We start from the raw sequence: 15,929 nt of genomic DNA on the forward strand, positions 1-15,929 counted from the left end.
AATATGAAAGAAAAGAAAATAAAGTGTAAAAATAAATAAAAGAAAGAATAAAATAAGAATAGGTATGAGCAAAGAGTCATATATAAGGACCTATCTTAGATGCATTTTTAAACATGGAAGTCATGAAAAAACAAAGAGTCACATGTTATGAACCATGTGAAATGTCATCCATAATTCATGTGCAAGGTCATCCATAATTCATGTGAAATGTCATCTATAATTCATGTGAAAGGTTATACATAATATTTTACAATACATCTTTCGATGTATTCTACAATTCAACACACCATTAGTGTGATGATTATAGAATATATCAAAGGTCGTGAAAAATATAGAGTCAAGTGTTATGAACCATGTGAAAGTTCATCCATAATATTTTACAAAAAAAAAATGATTTTTTCAGTAGTGATATGTTTTAACAGAGTTTTTTATCTGCGCATCAATAAAAATAAATTTTTTTATTGACATCTAAGCATGTTATACATCCAAATTTGTATTGAAATATATCGTATACAATGCACTTTAGTAATTTTGTGGATAATAATAACTAATTTTTTTTGTAACGGTAGTAATTAAAGAAAATCAATTATTTTACTTTCAAATATATAACATACTAAGAGCAGTTATTCGATACTGGTATTAAAATAATTTTCTTATCATTACTTTTAGTTTTCCACTATAATTGTTGTATTCTATTATGACTTCCGGTAAAAAAATCTTTATATGATGACATCATTTAATAATGAATTAAGTAAAAGTACTAACTAAATTTGTACTTCTATTAAAATTTTGTTTACATTTTCATATGTATATTTATGTACAAATCTTATTTTATTAAAAAATTAAATTATAAAAAATTTATAATTTGTATAAAATATTTTAAGAAAGTGTTAAAAATTTATTTGTTAAAATATTTTTTAATATATTAATTATGATATAAAAATTTATGAAATTATAATTTTGGATGAATCAAGCAGATAACACTTTTGACCGGTGTAAACTTTGATTATTGAAGTTGATTTGATCCTGGGGGATTTTTAACCCCAGGGCGAGCTAGGCCCAAATGGGACGGCTTTGACAGCGCTAGGTTAGGAGTCTATGGTTATTTAGTTTAAAATCTCGTATGGTCAAGTTCTGTTATAAGTCACTCGCCACGCCTTCGTCCCGCCATAAACCCTAAACCCAAAAAGCCGTTGTTCATTCCTTCTCCGGCACAGCGAAAAACGATGGAGGGCAAAACTACTTTCATGGACTCAACGGAGTTGAAGGTGAGGGAGTTGTTGAAGGAGGTCCAAGTGGACTACTCACCAGAGTTCTCCAAGATCGTGGATGACACCGTCTCAGCCATTAAAGCATCCATCGATAAAATCCCCAATGACTTTAAGGTCATTCATTCTTCTACCTTTCAATCTATCTTCTTCGATTCTTGGAGCTTTTGCTCAATGCTCGTGAATATGCAGGTAACTGCTGATATAGCATCAAACTTTGTTAGGGACATTGGTGCTGATAAAGTAGAGTTCAAGTTTAAGAAGCCAGCGTTTATTAAGATTGGGGGAAGCTACTCTATACAGAGCCTTGCGAGGCCTGAAGTAAATGTAGATCTTATTATCAGGTTACCAAAGGTGAGAAGGATAACCAAGCTTATAATATATATATTAATTAATGTTTAATTTAATCTATCAATGTCAAGTGTATAAAAAACTGTTTCCCTGTTTTGTTAGGAGTGCTTCCATGAGAAGGATTATTTGAATTATAGATACCATGCCAAGAGGTGCCTTTATCTATGCTTGATGAAAAAGTACTTGGAGTCCTCTCCATCTATTGGCAGGGTTGAATGGTCTACCTTACAGAATGAAGCCCGAAAACCCTTGCTGATTGTGTATCCAGGTTTGTACTCAGTGTTAGCTTAGCACTTAAATTTTAATGCATTTTACTTCAGAACAATATTGGCGTGACTAACAGAGAAAGTAATTGCAGCTGCAAAGCTTGTTGAAGTTCCCGGTGTTTTTGTAAGAATTATTCCTTCAGCTATGTCTCTATTTAGCATATCAAAGTTGAGCCTGAAGCGTAACAACATTCATAATTTGAATCATGGTTTGTGCCTTCAACACCTATATTATGTTTCTTTGAGAAAGTTGCTTCTACTTTTGATACAATATATTGATGACTGATTGTTAATATTGTAAAGGGACTGCTCTGCTGGCTACGCCAAAGTACAATTCTAGTATTCTGGAAGACATGTTTATAGAGGATACAGAATTCATCAATAAATTTTTTCTGGGTTGGAAGGAACTAAGAGAGGCTTTAATCCTGCTTAAGGTTTGATATTTGAAATTTTTTTTTTGGGTACTACATGCAATAAATGAAAATGTACAAGTTAACAGACTTAATTTAGTGCTTGTCTTCAATGATTTAGGTTTGGGCTCGACAGAGATGTTCGATATACGTCCATGATTGCCTGAATGGGTTTTTGATTTCCGTCATACTGGCATATCTTGCTTCTAAGCAACAAGTTAACAATTCAATGAAGGCAATTGAAATAATTCGGGTTACCTTGAACTTCATTGGTATGTGTATAGGCTCTCCTTTGCAGATCAGCTCATTTTGTTTAGCTCTCTTTGTTTTGTTAGTGTATTGCAACTGGTCTGTTATTGGAAGAGAAGCTGTTCATATTGGAGAATTATGGCTGTCAACATATATATACTCACACAGTATTAATTCTGGTGTAATATGTTGTGCATATGACACACATCCATTTTTTTTGATAAAAATGCTATTTTTTAGCTCTCCCCCTGTACTTGATTAATTTTGATGGATAGTACAGTGTTTGCCAGATTTTTTATATTCTCAGTGTATTATTATTGTTTCTCTTCACTAGTATATTCGTTGTACTAGTTATGTAATTAAAATCAACAAAAATGTACAAAAAAAATAAAATAAAAAAATCAACATCTTTTCTGTTCCATCCAAAAGAATTTCTAAAACAGATCTTTGCTGTTATGTGTAGTGAATTTGTAGGCAATTTGCTGCTGACTTAAAAATTAGTATAGACTGGGAATTGGGCTTGAGGCTTTGATATGTGTTCTTAGAAAAGAAGATATTTATTATTGCTATTGGTTTTTCAGCCACTTCAGAGTCATGGAGCCGAGGGCTTTACTTTCCAAAAGAAGGCAAGAGCAATATTACAAAAGAGGTTCAGATCTTTATATTTATTTGTTCATTTTTAATTGTCTAATTGTGTAATTAAATTTTGTGAATCATTTGCATTCATGTTCCATTTATTATTTATTTTGATATCCAGATCTCTACTGATATTTTACTTCCTTTAAGTTTTTTTTGTCTGCTTTTAGTACATTTTTTTCATAACATATGCATTCATGTTTCATTTATTATTATTATTATTTTCCCGTTGATTTGATTCGTGTAAACTTTGAAATGTATCATATGCTGTTAATGCAATATAAAGCTTATGATCCTTCATATCAAGTAGCTTCATTTTATTTTCAATCCCTTCCACACTGGAGTTTAACCTTGAATTGATAGAAATTTTTATATGCACCCTTTATTAAGAACTCTCTTTATAAGCTTCCATTTTATTTGAGTTCTTCTTTGTTGTCTCTGTAACATATTTCCAATGTTTCTCGCATGATATGCTGTGTTCATTACAATGTTTGCTGGAAAGTTGTTTCTCATGCAATATGTAGTGTTCATGATTCCCTTTTGCAGGAAAGGATGCAACTTAAAGAGTCATTTCCAGTTGTCATATGCAATCCATCTGGAGGATTCAATTTGGCTTTCCGAATGTCTAGGATTGGTATTACTCAGGTACTCTAGGCCAGCACACCAACTTGGGTTTTTCTTTTCCTTTTTAATATTATAAATGTCACAGTACACATTTTTATTTGTTTATTTTTTTGGCTCTTCTTCCTTCTATATTCAGCTTCAAGATGAGGCTGCTTTGACACTTAAGTGCCTGGAAAAGTGTAGAGATGGTGGATTTGAGGAAGTATTTATGACTAAGATTGACTATGCTGTTAAATATGACTATTGTATGAGGTAATGTTGTTTCAGTTAATGTCTGTTTGTCATTGATAGTCTGTTTGAGAGCTTTGCCTCTTCATAGTAATATAGGATTGCTTCCCTCCAGATTCAAACTTGAAATTTTCAGCATGCTTTACTTTATTGCTTATACTCTCATATACACATATTCCACTCTTTAGGTATAATCAGACTAGTGTAACATGTTGGAGCCAGCTGCAAGCAAAACTCGGACATAAATTGAATATAAAGATGAAGAAAAATGAAGTTAACATTAGGTGTCGTATTTAGATTTTAAGTAGCTCTTCAAAAGCTGGTATTATTACATGTCTTATGAAATCTGAGTAATACTGTCCCAGCCTACCGACAGGTTTTCTTTTAGAGACTAGGATGTCTAATTTCACAAATTTTGGTCTGTGTTGTGGATAGATCACTTGGGTATCATTTCCTTCTTTTTATATCATTCTGATGGGTGATTATCATTTGTATCGTTCTATGTATTTATGATATTGATTTTTTTTTTGTCCCTTCTATATCAACTTTTTGGTAAGGCAGCTGGAATATAAATTTTTTGCAAGTAATTGTGCACCACAACTCTCCTGTCGAGTTTCTGGTGGACAAACTAAAATTTAATCAAGGGGAACTGAGCAGCATCTCCAGAGGGATTAATAAGAGGAAGTTGGATAGGCTAGAGATTTGGATTGAGGTTTGATGGGGTTTTAAAGTGGGAGGATAATGTAAAGAACCATTTCAACCTTAGGTGAAGGCCACATTAATGGTTTTATATTATATTTCTTAACATGTTCCTTCAGACAAGAGTCCATCGGGCTTAAAGTGTAGACAATGCATAGGCCCATCACTCTGTGCTAAGAAACTCCACAATGTTCAATTATTTATTAATAGAATGAGAGGCAATAAGAATTAAACTAGTGGGCTTTAATACCATGTAAAGAACTATTTCAACCTAAAAGTTTAAGCTACTAGGTGAAGGCCACATTATTGGTTTTATATTATATTTCTCGAACAAATTAGTTACTTGGGAAGAATTTTGAAGATAATATATAAAAGGTTGGTGAGATATGCTGGTAACTCAAACCAAATATAAGGATCTTCTAGGTATCAGGTTTTGTGACTTAAAATTTCTGCTCATTACATTGAGGGATATTTTAACAGACAGGAAGGGGTCTAAAAAATCTAACATGTGGGTAATAACACAGATATTGAAAGCATAATAATTAAAATGATATAAATAAACAGGCTCGTGGGACTTATTATGATGCATTTTCTTGTTTGTGCTACATGATTACATGTAGGAGACTTGTTTACTTTTTTTTCCCCCTTTGCCTTTCTTTTTCCTGGATGATAGATACTGTATTTCATGATGGGCTGTTCTGTTATGTGAATTGTTTTCATGATGACTTGCTTCAAGTTATCAAAGCTGCAAGTTTATCTTATACATGTTTACTTTTATAGAGTAAATTTGAAGGGAAAGAAAGAGGTATATGCATCGGGATTTTGTTTGGACAACGAGTGCTGGAGATCGTATGAGGAAAAAATACATGGTATTTTAGCTAAAGGGTTGGATGACAGAGCAAAATTGATTCAAGTTGCATGGAGAAACACACAATGCCCGTGGAGCGTGGATGATGTATGATGGTTTCAAGCATGAATTTTCAATATCATTTAAAATGTGCTTCATGTTTTGGATCTTCTGTCCTGTTTCTGATTGAATTCACATCTCCAGGGCTTATCGGTACTGGATAAAGAGCCCTTGTTCGTTGGAATTTCAGTGAGTACTTTGGAGAAAGCATTTAGGATAGTTGATATTGGTCCAAATGCTGAAAGTAAAGAAGAGGTATATTCTTCTGCTCATGTCCACTCCCTTTTTAATTTGTTTTCGAATTTGTGTTGCTGTGCATGCAATGCAGCACTCACTCATGATTTGAAGCAGGCTCTTGAATTTCGAAAGTTTTGGGGAGAAAAAGCAGAGCTTAGAAGATTTAAAGATGGTAGAATCGCAGAAAGCACAGGTGAGACATTTACTGTTACCATTCAAATAGTTGATCAAGTATGACTATCATAGATTTCTTGTCTTGTTGGCTGAGATAAAGTATCTTGATGACTAACATGGTTATGCTTTTTTCTTTCAAAATAATTCTCAGTGTGGGAAAGTGAGCAATGGGCAAGGCATCTTGTTTTAAAAAGAATAGCTGAGCATGTTCTAAGTCAGCATCTTTCTCTATCAAAGGAAAATATTGTAGTTGTTGTGGATCAACTTGATTTCTCTTTGATTCATGGTGCTGGAGGTAACATTTTTGTGAATTCTCTCTCTCTCCCCCCCCCCCCCCACACACACACACACACACACTTATGCTTACCTTATTAATAGCTGCAATGCTTTTGAAATGATTAACCTACAGATCCTGTATCGTTCTCTGGAAGTTTGCTGGGGGCATTTGATGTTTTATCAAAGCGCTTGCGTCTTATTGAAGACCTCCCTCTGAAGGTGTCTAGTGTACAGCCTTTAGACTCTGGTATTTTACCAACCTGGACAAACATTTTATTTATGTAAATACAGACTCCTTAAAGATTGTTTTGTTCCATTTTTTAAGGCATCAGTTCACGCGGGGTGTGTGTGCTTTTATTATTAATCAAACAATAAAAAAAAAATTCAAAATTCAAAGATGAAATTTTTTAAGTTTGTTTAAGTTACACATGTTGAATATCATTGATGCCTGAGCCAAATCAATGCTTTATGCTTATTATGATTTACAGCCTTCAGGTTAACGTCAGTCTTCCCTCCTGAGCCTCATCTTCTTGCTAATGAAAAAATTGAATCTCTCAGACTGAATAAGTTAGTTCCATCATGCATCCAACCACTGGAAGTTATGATTCAGGTATGGCTTTATGCACCTGTTCTGCTCAATGAACTGACTTTTTTATAGACAATTTATGAAAAGTTATTTTTTCTTAACAGCTGGAAGGTTCTGGGAACTGGCCAATGGATGAAGTTGCTATTGAAAAAACAAAATCGAGTTTCCTCATTCAAATTGGAGAGAGGTAGGGGCTTAGATTCTTTATTCGCTTCAGGATCTTATTCTTTTACTCAATATTTAACATGATATGATTACGTTATTGTGGCAGTCTTCAAAAGATGTGGGGGATGACGTGTACAGCTACTGAGGATGATGTGGATGTGTTAATGTCTGGATATGCATTTCGTCTTAAAATTTTACATGAGAGGGGCCTTAATTTGCTCAGCATGGAAAGTATGGGCTTCCACTCTTTATATGATTATGATGATTTAATTGGAAATGCCACTTCTCAATTTCACTTATCTAACCATTTTAACATGCAGTTGGAAATGACCAAGCAAAGCGGGTTCCTTCTGCTGACAAAAAACTTTTTATTCATAGTCAGCATGCTAACATGATCAATGGCTTACAAAGTCGTTACCCAATATATGGAGCAGTAGTTAGGTGAATATTTGAAAATCTCTATGTCAATCTATTTTCCATTTGTAATCTGCAACTCATATAGGGTTTTTATATGTCTAGACTTGCAAAACGTTGGGCTGCTTCACATCTATTTTCAGCTTGCTTGGTAGAGGAGGCTGTTGAACTATTGGTTGCATATCTCTTTCTTAATCCTTTGCCATATGATGCTCCTTGCTCGCGGATCACTGGGTTTTTAAGGTGAGATTCCTAATTATTGGTACTCATCTAATCAGCAACTATATTTTTTACTAGAGATGAAATGACTATTTATGTTGTGATTGCTTGAACATTGCATCACATATTGTCAAAGTCTTGCACTCATGACTTTACAATAAACTGTCAAGGAATATTTTCTCTTCTCCTTAATGATTTTCTCCTTTTATTATCTTTTTCTTTTTGACTAAAAAAGGGACTACCTTGCTGGCTAAGATAGACGAAAAACTTCCACATTTGTTTGGGAGATATTAAATGTCCTAAAAAGCTGGAATCCTTTAAACCTAATTTTCTTGGTGGAATATCCTAAACCATATTGCTGGCAGTTAATTTGGCCTTTCACTTGTTAAGGGGTTTCAGAACTGGGTTTGAAGTTGGGATGGATGATTCTCCTGAGAGTTGGCATTTAAGAAATATCAGATTTCTGCACAAGGGCTTAGGCCTATTCAGAAGTCTTTTTAAATATCATAATACCATCCTATGATTTAATTGACAGGTTCCTGAGGTTACTCTCAAACTATGATTGGACTTTCTCTCCTCTTGTTGTTGACATAAATAATGACTTGAGCCAAAGTGATGAAAAAGAAATAAATGTAAGTTTTGTGTCTGAGTATATAATTATATTAAAACTTGTTTTTAATGTTGGTATTTGGTAAAATATACATTCTTCTTGATGATAACTGTATGGATTTTCAGGATAACTTTTTGCTAAGAAGAAAAGGTCAGGGAGAGAATGGACAAAGTGTAGGGCCAATGATGTTCTTAGTTACAGTTTATGATAAAGCTTCTGAGACTTGGACTGGATTATCACCTAATGCGCTGGTTAGTTGTTCTTTAATTTGGATATAATTTCTGAGCTATGTCATAGAGTTCATAAGGCCTGAAGTTCCTTTATTGCAGTACTTTCTTTAGATGTTTATGATTTGCAATGTCTGTTCTCACTCCTCTGATTTGTATTCACTTAATTCTAGGAGTAATTCTCTCTCTATAATATATAATAATGCTTGGGTGCTGGATTGCCTTTAAGTAACAATGAATTGCCAGTGAGAATGTTTAGGATTTAGTAAAAGTTGAGTGTGCTGATATATAAGGGGATTTCCAACAGTAAATTACACTCTTAAGTTCTTCACACATAAGTAATTTGTTCTTCTGATGTTTTGAACCTTTATGTCTGCATTTTAACACTGTTTATCCCATCATTACTTCGCATATGTTTCAAGCGCGTGATAATTTTTAATGAGGTTTGGGTTTCCTCCCAGAGTGATTTGTCAATGTTTTTAATTTTAACAGGAACTTAAAAGGTTAGTTGCTTATGCCCGAAGCAGTGCAAATTTGCTGACGAAGCTCACATTTCAGGATGAGATTGATTCATATAGATGGGAGGCGAGTAGAGCACCTTTTTCAGTTATTTGTTTGTTTCAACTTTTAATTGTAGAAGAGATTTCTTTTGAGAGACTTAATGAATTTTTCAATTCTTGCTGCAGTGCCTTTTTCGAACTCCTTTAACAAATTATGATGCAATAATTCTTCTCCATAAGGACAAACTCCCGTATCCCCATAGACTTCTCTTCACATCAGAAGTTGATCACGGTACAGTTCTTAGTTGCTGGTAGTTTACATGATTATACGGTCCTAAAATAACTCAAGGGTGAAGGGGATATAATTAGTTGGTAGTGATAATTTCTTGTAGCAAGGCAATATACAATTTCATTAGCCATAACTGGTTTTTCTGTGTGCATTGTCAAGTATGATGGCATCAAATAAAATGTTCCAGGGATATGAAACATATTATACAGGATGACATTTGTTCATATTTCTGTAGACTAAGGAATTAGTAAGTTAAAGAACAGTATTATTGACAGCCTGACCTTTTTGTATTTTACTTGATCTGCTTCTCTTTCACAAGTTATGCTTAACTTATAAAATGTTATAATCATTTGCAATGTTGACAGGTACACATGTTGCTAGAGGACATGCTAGCAAGTGTTTCCAACCCTTTCTGTTGCCTAGAGATTTGAAGGGAAAATCAGAGGAACTTAAAAATAAGTTGCTGGTAGACTTTGATCCTTCAAGGTTCTTTATCAGAGATTTAGAGGCAAGTCGAGTTACAATGATTTGATGTTGAACATAATGATGTTGTTTCCCTTTGCGGGATATGTCAATATCCTCCTTGCTAATTTAGATACTGTCGTTTATCACTTGCAGAAAGAGTTCTCCGCCACATTCAAGGTATGGCATGATTCTCTGGGAGGTGATGTTATTGGCCTAACGTGGGGGGAGTCATTTTCTTCCAAGGTATAAAAATTGCAATTATATTGATGGACTTTGTCTGAATTCTTACTATACAAATCTTAACAAATGGATCTTCTTATCACCGTTTTTTACTTTATTTTCAAAAGAAGCGGAAGCAAGAGGAAGTCGTTGAGGAAGGAAACCCTTGCAAGGTGTTAAAAGCAGTAGGTGAAGTTGGGAAAGGGTTTGTAAGGAGTATATACTTTCTCAAGCCCCCAAGGGCCACGAATTAACGTTTTGGTTATCAATATGTATAATGAGAGAATTTTGTCCCAGTCAGTAGCTAATTTGATCAATTAGAAAATTAACTTTAATTAGCGTGGAGGAAACAGTTGAATGTAGGATGGATGCGGTAGAGCACAATATATTCTTCTCTCTTCCCACCTCCACAGCTCGGCAGCCCAAAAAGGATGAAGAAAAAAGAGTTTCTGATTCTTATTGGTAAAGAAACTGATGTAATATAACATAATATATGTATAATATTTTTTAATTGAATGCCTTGACTCCCTTGATGCGTACAAGGCGACAGAGATTTCTGCCTGGGTTTGGGTGCTGAAGGAATTATTCTATTGTAATAAATACGTTATACTTAATAGTTTTTTTTTTTTATATTTATGTTATTATCATTAGATCAAATGAAATGAACGATACCATTTTGTTATGATTGATTTAATTTTGATTTAAGAATAACGGAAACCTTTTACAATTATTGTCAGAGAGAAAGGTTATACTTAAAATCTATTTTTGTTTATAATTTTTTATAATCATATTTTAACTGTTGATTTTATTATTTATTTTGAATTAATGATTAATTAATGAGTTTAATTTGCAAAAATAATAATCGTTAATTGGTGAAAAATCAACGGTTAAGATATGATTATAAAATGTTGTAAATAAGAATAGGTTGTAAGTATAAAATTCATATTTTGAAAGGAATGCTGAAATGTTGCCGTACCTCATCGGAATTGTGATCGAGATTCAAACAAGCACCCATTTTGAAACTTACTGAAAATTAATTTTTACCTCTGGCTTTTTTCATATTCATACCTACAATATAACAATCTTAATATTGGCCATTTAACTAAAGTTTTTGCAATGTTAATGTCAAACTAATTAGTCTCGAATTGTCTGTAATACTATTTTTTACTATAAAAATCAGCTCTGGTCCTAAAAACAAATTGGTTACTTATTAATTAGTTGAATTTAAATTCTTAAAAAATAAAATAAAGAATAATCAATGGCGTTAGTATTATATACCCTCCCCCCCAAAAAAAAAAATAATAAAAAATAAAAAATAAAAATCGTTAGCATTGTCGAAAAACAAATTTTAAAAATGAATAGCTCTTTTAATAAATAAATAATGATGAATAATCGTCTATCCCAACTAAAAATAATGACCGAAGTGATTTGAAACTATCAAATCATAATAAATAGCTCTTCTGCAGTATTTTTTTTTTAACATTAATTTACATGTGGCCACGGCTTTATAAAATTATACATGTGGCTTAACGGCTTTATACATTCATAATTTTTTTATTTTAAATTTTGTTCATATTACATTATTGTTTTCTATTCTCAAAACATATTAATAATTAAAATTTTAAAACATAATATATTTTCCTTGAAGAAGAAAACGATTATATCATTTCGCAAAGAAAAAAGAAAAAAGATGTCACAGTTGATATCATTTTCCATACTTTTTTTTTTTTTTTTTAATAAATTGATTAAAGTACCTCGCGCTTTGCAGAAGCCACTGTGATGTTGGACATATTTATCAGCAATTTATCATTATCGAATAGTAGATCTACGAACGAAAGCGTTTCAGGTGCGAAGTCGAAAGTGTTTGGGAGCTGAATGGGTCTTCTAAGCATCATTAGGAAAATCAAGAAGAAAGAGAAGGAAATGCGAATTCTTATGGTGTAAGTTGCTCCTTCAATTCGAATTTCTCTCTCAGAAAAAGCTCATTGATTCTCTTGACTCATAGTACCTGAAATTAGTTGTTATGCAGTGGATTGGACAATTCTGGGAAAACCACAATCGTTTTGAAGATAAATGGGGAGGACACTAGCGTCATCAGTCCCACGCTTGGTTTCAACATCAAAACCATCGCATACAACAAGTAGTTCCCCCTTAATGGCTATTAAGTTTCTTTTTCTTTTTTCATTTTTTAATCAAAGTGACAATTTCTTAACAGACTTTATATGCATAACATAAATTTCTTTGAAATTACTGGGTTCTTATTTCACTTTATGATTTCACTACTTATATAGCCTATTCCTTTTATTCTGTTAGTCTTTGTTTTGCTCAGTATCTTAGAGTGATTTACATCAATACATAATGTTTAGGCATGTATCCATTTGGACATTGGCAGGTACACTCTGAACATATGGGATGTTGGGGGCCAGAAAACAATAAGATCTTACTGGAGAAACTACTTTGAGCAAACAGATGGTTTGGTTTGGGTAGTTGACAGTTCAGATCTGAGAAGGTTGGATGATTGCAAATTTGAGCTAGATAACCTTCTAAAGGAAGAGGTTTGTTAAATCCAAATGTTTATTGCTTATCAATTGAACTGAACAAGTTGCTTACATGTTATTGGTGTGTATACCCCAAGATATTCAGTCATGCTTTTGGAAGACTTAACAATTTATCTCTCTTTTATTTGATTGGCATCGAATTCGATTTATGCTTTGTGCTAATACTATGTAAACTCAGTAGTTTGCATAAAGTGAATGTTTTAAGATTCTTTGTCACGAGCTAATACCTTTGGACGGTTGATACAGGATGTGAAAACCTGTTTATCCTGCTGGCAGTTTCTTTGTATTTCCAACAACTTTCTCCTGTACTACTTACAAGGAATATTTGTAGTATAGTATTAATGGTACCAAACCAATCATTATAAGTACTTGACCATTTGACACTTTGAAGAAATATTTGTGTTAGTATTAAGAAAGCAAATGTGGTTATTTCGTACTGCAAACAACTTGGAATGCTTAAATGATTGCTCTGTCTTTTTTTTTTTCTTTTGGTTTTTGTCAACTATTATTATTGACACTAGATTTTATTCTTCATCTTACAGAGGCTATCTGGAGCTTCTTTACTGATACTGGCAAATAAACAGGACATAAAAGGTGCCCTTAGGCCTGAAGAAATAGCTAAGGTGAGCTTAATTTTATATTACCCTTCTTCATTAACCTGGGTACCATTGACTTCGGCTTTTTTAGGAATTTAGGGATCTGTTTGATTGTGTTTTTTTTTTTTTTTTGCCTTAAAACTGTTTTATAAAATAGTTATGAAAACAAGTGTTTTCTTTGTTTTTTGTTCTGAAAACTAAAAATTTGTTTTTATAAACAATATTCAAACAGGGCCTAGGATTCCTTTTTTTTTTTGGTTGGGGGGGGGGGGGGGGGGGGGGGGCTCTTCTCAATAAGTAGATAAGTATTAGCAAAAGTTGAATTTTATTTATTTTCAGGAAACACAGATAAGCTAAACGTTAGAGGAAGAAAGTTTTAAACGGGTCAAATCCCAAGTAGCTTAAACCACAAGTAACTTGGGGCCAAAGGCAAAAATCTTCGTGCTTTATATCACGAAGGGGATTAGTATCGTCGGTAGGAAACCAAATAAAATAAAGGGTTTTATGTTTATCATGTAACATGACACAACTTCACTTTCCTACACACACATTAAAGAGGTGAGGTCCACATGTTTTTCTTTCTCTTTCATCATTCCACTTTTTTTTTTTTTTTTTTTTTGTGTGTTGGAAACAAAACTTAAGTTATGTAACATAACATTAATAAAACCCATAAATAAAATCACAAGTAACTTAAGTTATCCTTGTTTCTAAGGAGTTGTTGATTTTCTAATATCCATGCAGGTGCTGAACTTGGAAGCCATGGATAAATCTCGGCATTGGCAGATAATTGGCTGTAGTGCATACACTGGTGAGGGTCTGCTTGAGGGATTTGATTGGTTGGTTCAGGACATAGCCTCTAGAATCTACATGCTTGACTAATCTTGTTTAGGCCATCTTCCATGAAATGTTTCCAACTTAAAGGAGAATTCTTAAATCTTATATACTGTCTTTGGAAGACATTATGGATTCACTGCATCACTGATATGTTCCAGATGGATGTCCTTTTTTTTTTGGGTGAATGTGGTGCTTGTACCATATTACATTTTGAAACCGCAAGAAACTGGATGACTTGCAGGTTGCAGGTTACTTACCTATCTTAGTATCCATTATATATGAGAAGGCTTTAATATAAAAGCTTGAACTCGGAGAAGAATGATTTTGTGATAAGCGTCTTAAAAGCTTTAATCAAATTTGTTGAGTTCAATGAACAGAGGCACGTATACATAAGGAGCAGCTGTGGACACTTAAGCACGTTCTCAGTGGACTGAATTTATTAGCTCTGTTTTTTCATGTGAAAATAATCGAAGTAGAAGATTTTTTATTTTATGTTTTTTAAGAAAATAGAAGTTGTTTGATTCAAATTTGATGTGAGCCGTCGAACTTACGCAAATTTAAACTAATCAGGTTCAATAAAATTTTGTACCAAAGTGTCAGTATGAGTCGTCTCTCAAGATTTAAATCACAAATTAAAAAAAAAAGAAAAGAATTTTTGTTCGCTTTAATTAAAATAAAACAGAATGTAAAATTGAAATTGAAATTTGTAAATAAAATAGTCAACCTAAGGTCAAGATTCCTAGGATATCCTTCCTCGGATAAATAGATATTAAATTCGTGATTGAACTCAATTGAATCGGAATCCTCGTATTCAATTGAAAATTTTCTCTAGACGATCGCCTAGTGTTTGGTTAAAAATGATGCTTCTACTCATACAATCGCAGAGTATTAACCCGTTCGACTTAAGGTCATAGGATTAATCAATCTGACCATCAAATCTAATGATCAATCTCTTTTCATAATTGCAATCGCATATCTCAAATTGAATATCCACAATCGCACGTTATCAATCTGAGTTAGAAAAAGAAATAAATTTGATTAAAGAGGATGCGCAGATCCTCTAGACTCTTCAATGGAATCCTTTACCCTTAGATTGATTAAAGGGTGCTTAACCTAGCATGGCTAAGATAAATATAATTCAAAATTAAAAAGAAGAAGAAGAAAAAGAGATGAAGAACAGAAAAATGTAAATTGATCCTTCAAACAAAATATAAGCTTTAAGACCTCTACCCCAAGTGGTTAATAAGTTTATTTAGGGACTTTGATTTCGGGATTAAAGTTGTTTTGTGTAAACTTTAGCTTAGACCTTCTTTACAAAATATTAAGGAGGGTGTATTGAATTAGAATTTTAAAAGACTTTTTTGAGATAAAAAATCTTATAGATTTTAAAAGACTATTTAGAATTGGAGGGATTTTAAAGACTTTTTTTACAATCAAGATTTCATAAGGTTGAATTTTAAAAGATTTTAATAGAATTTATAAGATTTGAAAGGGCAATATGAATTTATAAGATTTTAAAAAATTATATGAATTTTTAACAAACATTTAAAATTAAAAGAGTAAATAAAAAAATAACAAAGAAATGCAATAAAATTAATAAAAAAAGTAAAACCTAATATAATTTTCTCAATCAGTAAAACATAATATAATTTTTAACAAACATTCAAAATTACTAAGCAACAGCTCTTCACATATCTAAAGTTATACTAGTCCTCCACTCGTTAACATTTTCTCGTTCATGCTCTTGGGTTTGACCAATGGTTGAAAATTATCTTCTTTATTTGGTACCAAAGCCATGCATATATGATTATAAGACCCAATTTTTTTTAATTATTAAAATAATTCTCAATTTGCATATAGAACCTAAAGTTCATGATAAAATTTCGTTTGGAATTTTTTACAGTTGATCTTGAAAACTTTGG

The 15,929-nt window shown here is 32.6% G+C and overlaps 2 protein-coding genes across 4 annotated transcripts; both read left to right on the forward strand.

Moving 5' to 3' along the window:
* Positions 1 to 1,189: 1,189 nt before the first annotated feature.
* Positions 1,190 to 10,584, forward strand: LOC133288574 (uncharacterized). Of its 3 annotated transcripts, none has more exons than XM_061486370.1 (26): positions 1,190 to 1,385; positions 1,461 to 1,622; positions 1,722 to 1,887; positions 1,978 to 2,094; positions 2,189 to 2,319; positions 2,417 to 2,567; positions 3,126 to 3,193; positions 3,727 to 3,825; positions 3,941 to 4,056; positions 5,512 to 5,686; positions 5,783 to 5,893; positions 5,990 to 6,068; positions 6,201 to 6,344; positions 6,459 to 6,572; positions 6,814 to 6,935; positions 7,016 to 7,098; positions 7,183 to 7,307; positions 7,397 to 7,517; positions 7,596 to 7,733; positions 8,245 to 8,341; positions 8,445 to 8,570; positions 9,039 to 9,131; positions 9,233 to 9,338; positions 9,701 to 9,847; positions 9,958 to 10,043; positions 10,148 to 10,584. In XM_061486370.1, exons 1-26 carry the CDS (start codon positions 1,227 to 1,229, stop codon positions 10,271 to 10,273), a joined length of 3,162 nt encoding a protein of 1,053 aa, XP_061342354.1. In that variant the 5' UTR covers positions 1,190 to 1,226; the 3' UTR covers positions 10,274 to 10,584. The 3 variants fall into 3 exon arrangements, with proteins under 3 accessions (XP_061342354.1, XP_061342355.1, XP_061342356.1); XM_061486371.1 differs by having other exon boundaries at positions 10,151 to 10,584; XM_061486372.1 differs by having other exon boundaries at positions 9,701 to 9,843; positions 9,954 to 10,043; positions 10,151 to 10,584.
* Positions 10,585 to 11,702: 1,118 nt separating this feature from the next.
* LOC133288585 (ADP-ribosylation factor-like protein 2) lies at positions 11,703 to 14,326 on the forward strand. Its single transcript, XM_061486383.1, has 5 exons — positions 11,703 to 11,959; positions 12,049 to 12,159; positions 12,412 to 12,574; positions 13,120 to 13,200; positions 13,915 to 14,326. The coding sequence occupies exons 1-5, from the start codon at positions 11,895 to 11,897 to the stop codon at positions 14,050 to 14,052; spliced, it is 558 nt and encodes a 185-aa protein (XP_061342367.1). The 5' UTR covers positions 11,703 to 11,894; the 3' UTR covers positions 14,053 to 14,326.
* The last annotated feature ends 1,603 nt before the right edge of the window (positions 14,327 to 15,929 follow it).

The sequence above is a fragment of the Gastrolobium bilobum genome, unplaced genomic scaffold (genome assembly GCF_033153095.1).
Source record: "Gastrolobium bilobum isolate Gb01-03AN ecotype WA unplaced genomic scaffold, APGP_CSIRO_Gbil_v1 utg728, whole genome shotgun sequence".
Classification (NCBI taxonomy): Eukaryota; Viridiplantae; Streptophyta; class Magnoliopsida; order Fabales; family Fabaceae; genus Gastrolobium; species Gastrolobium bilobum.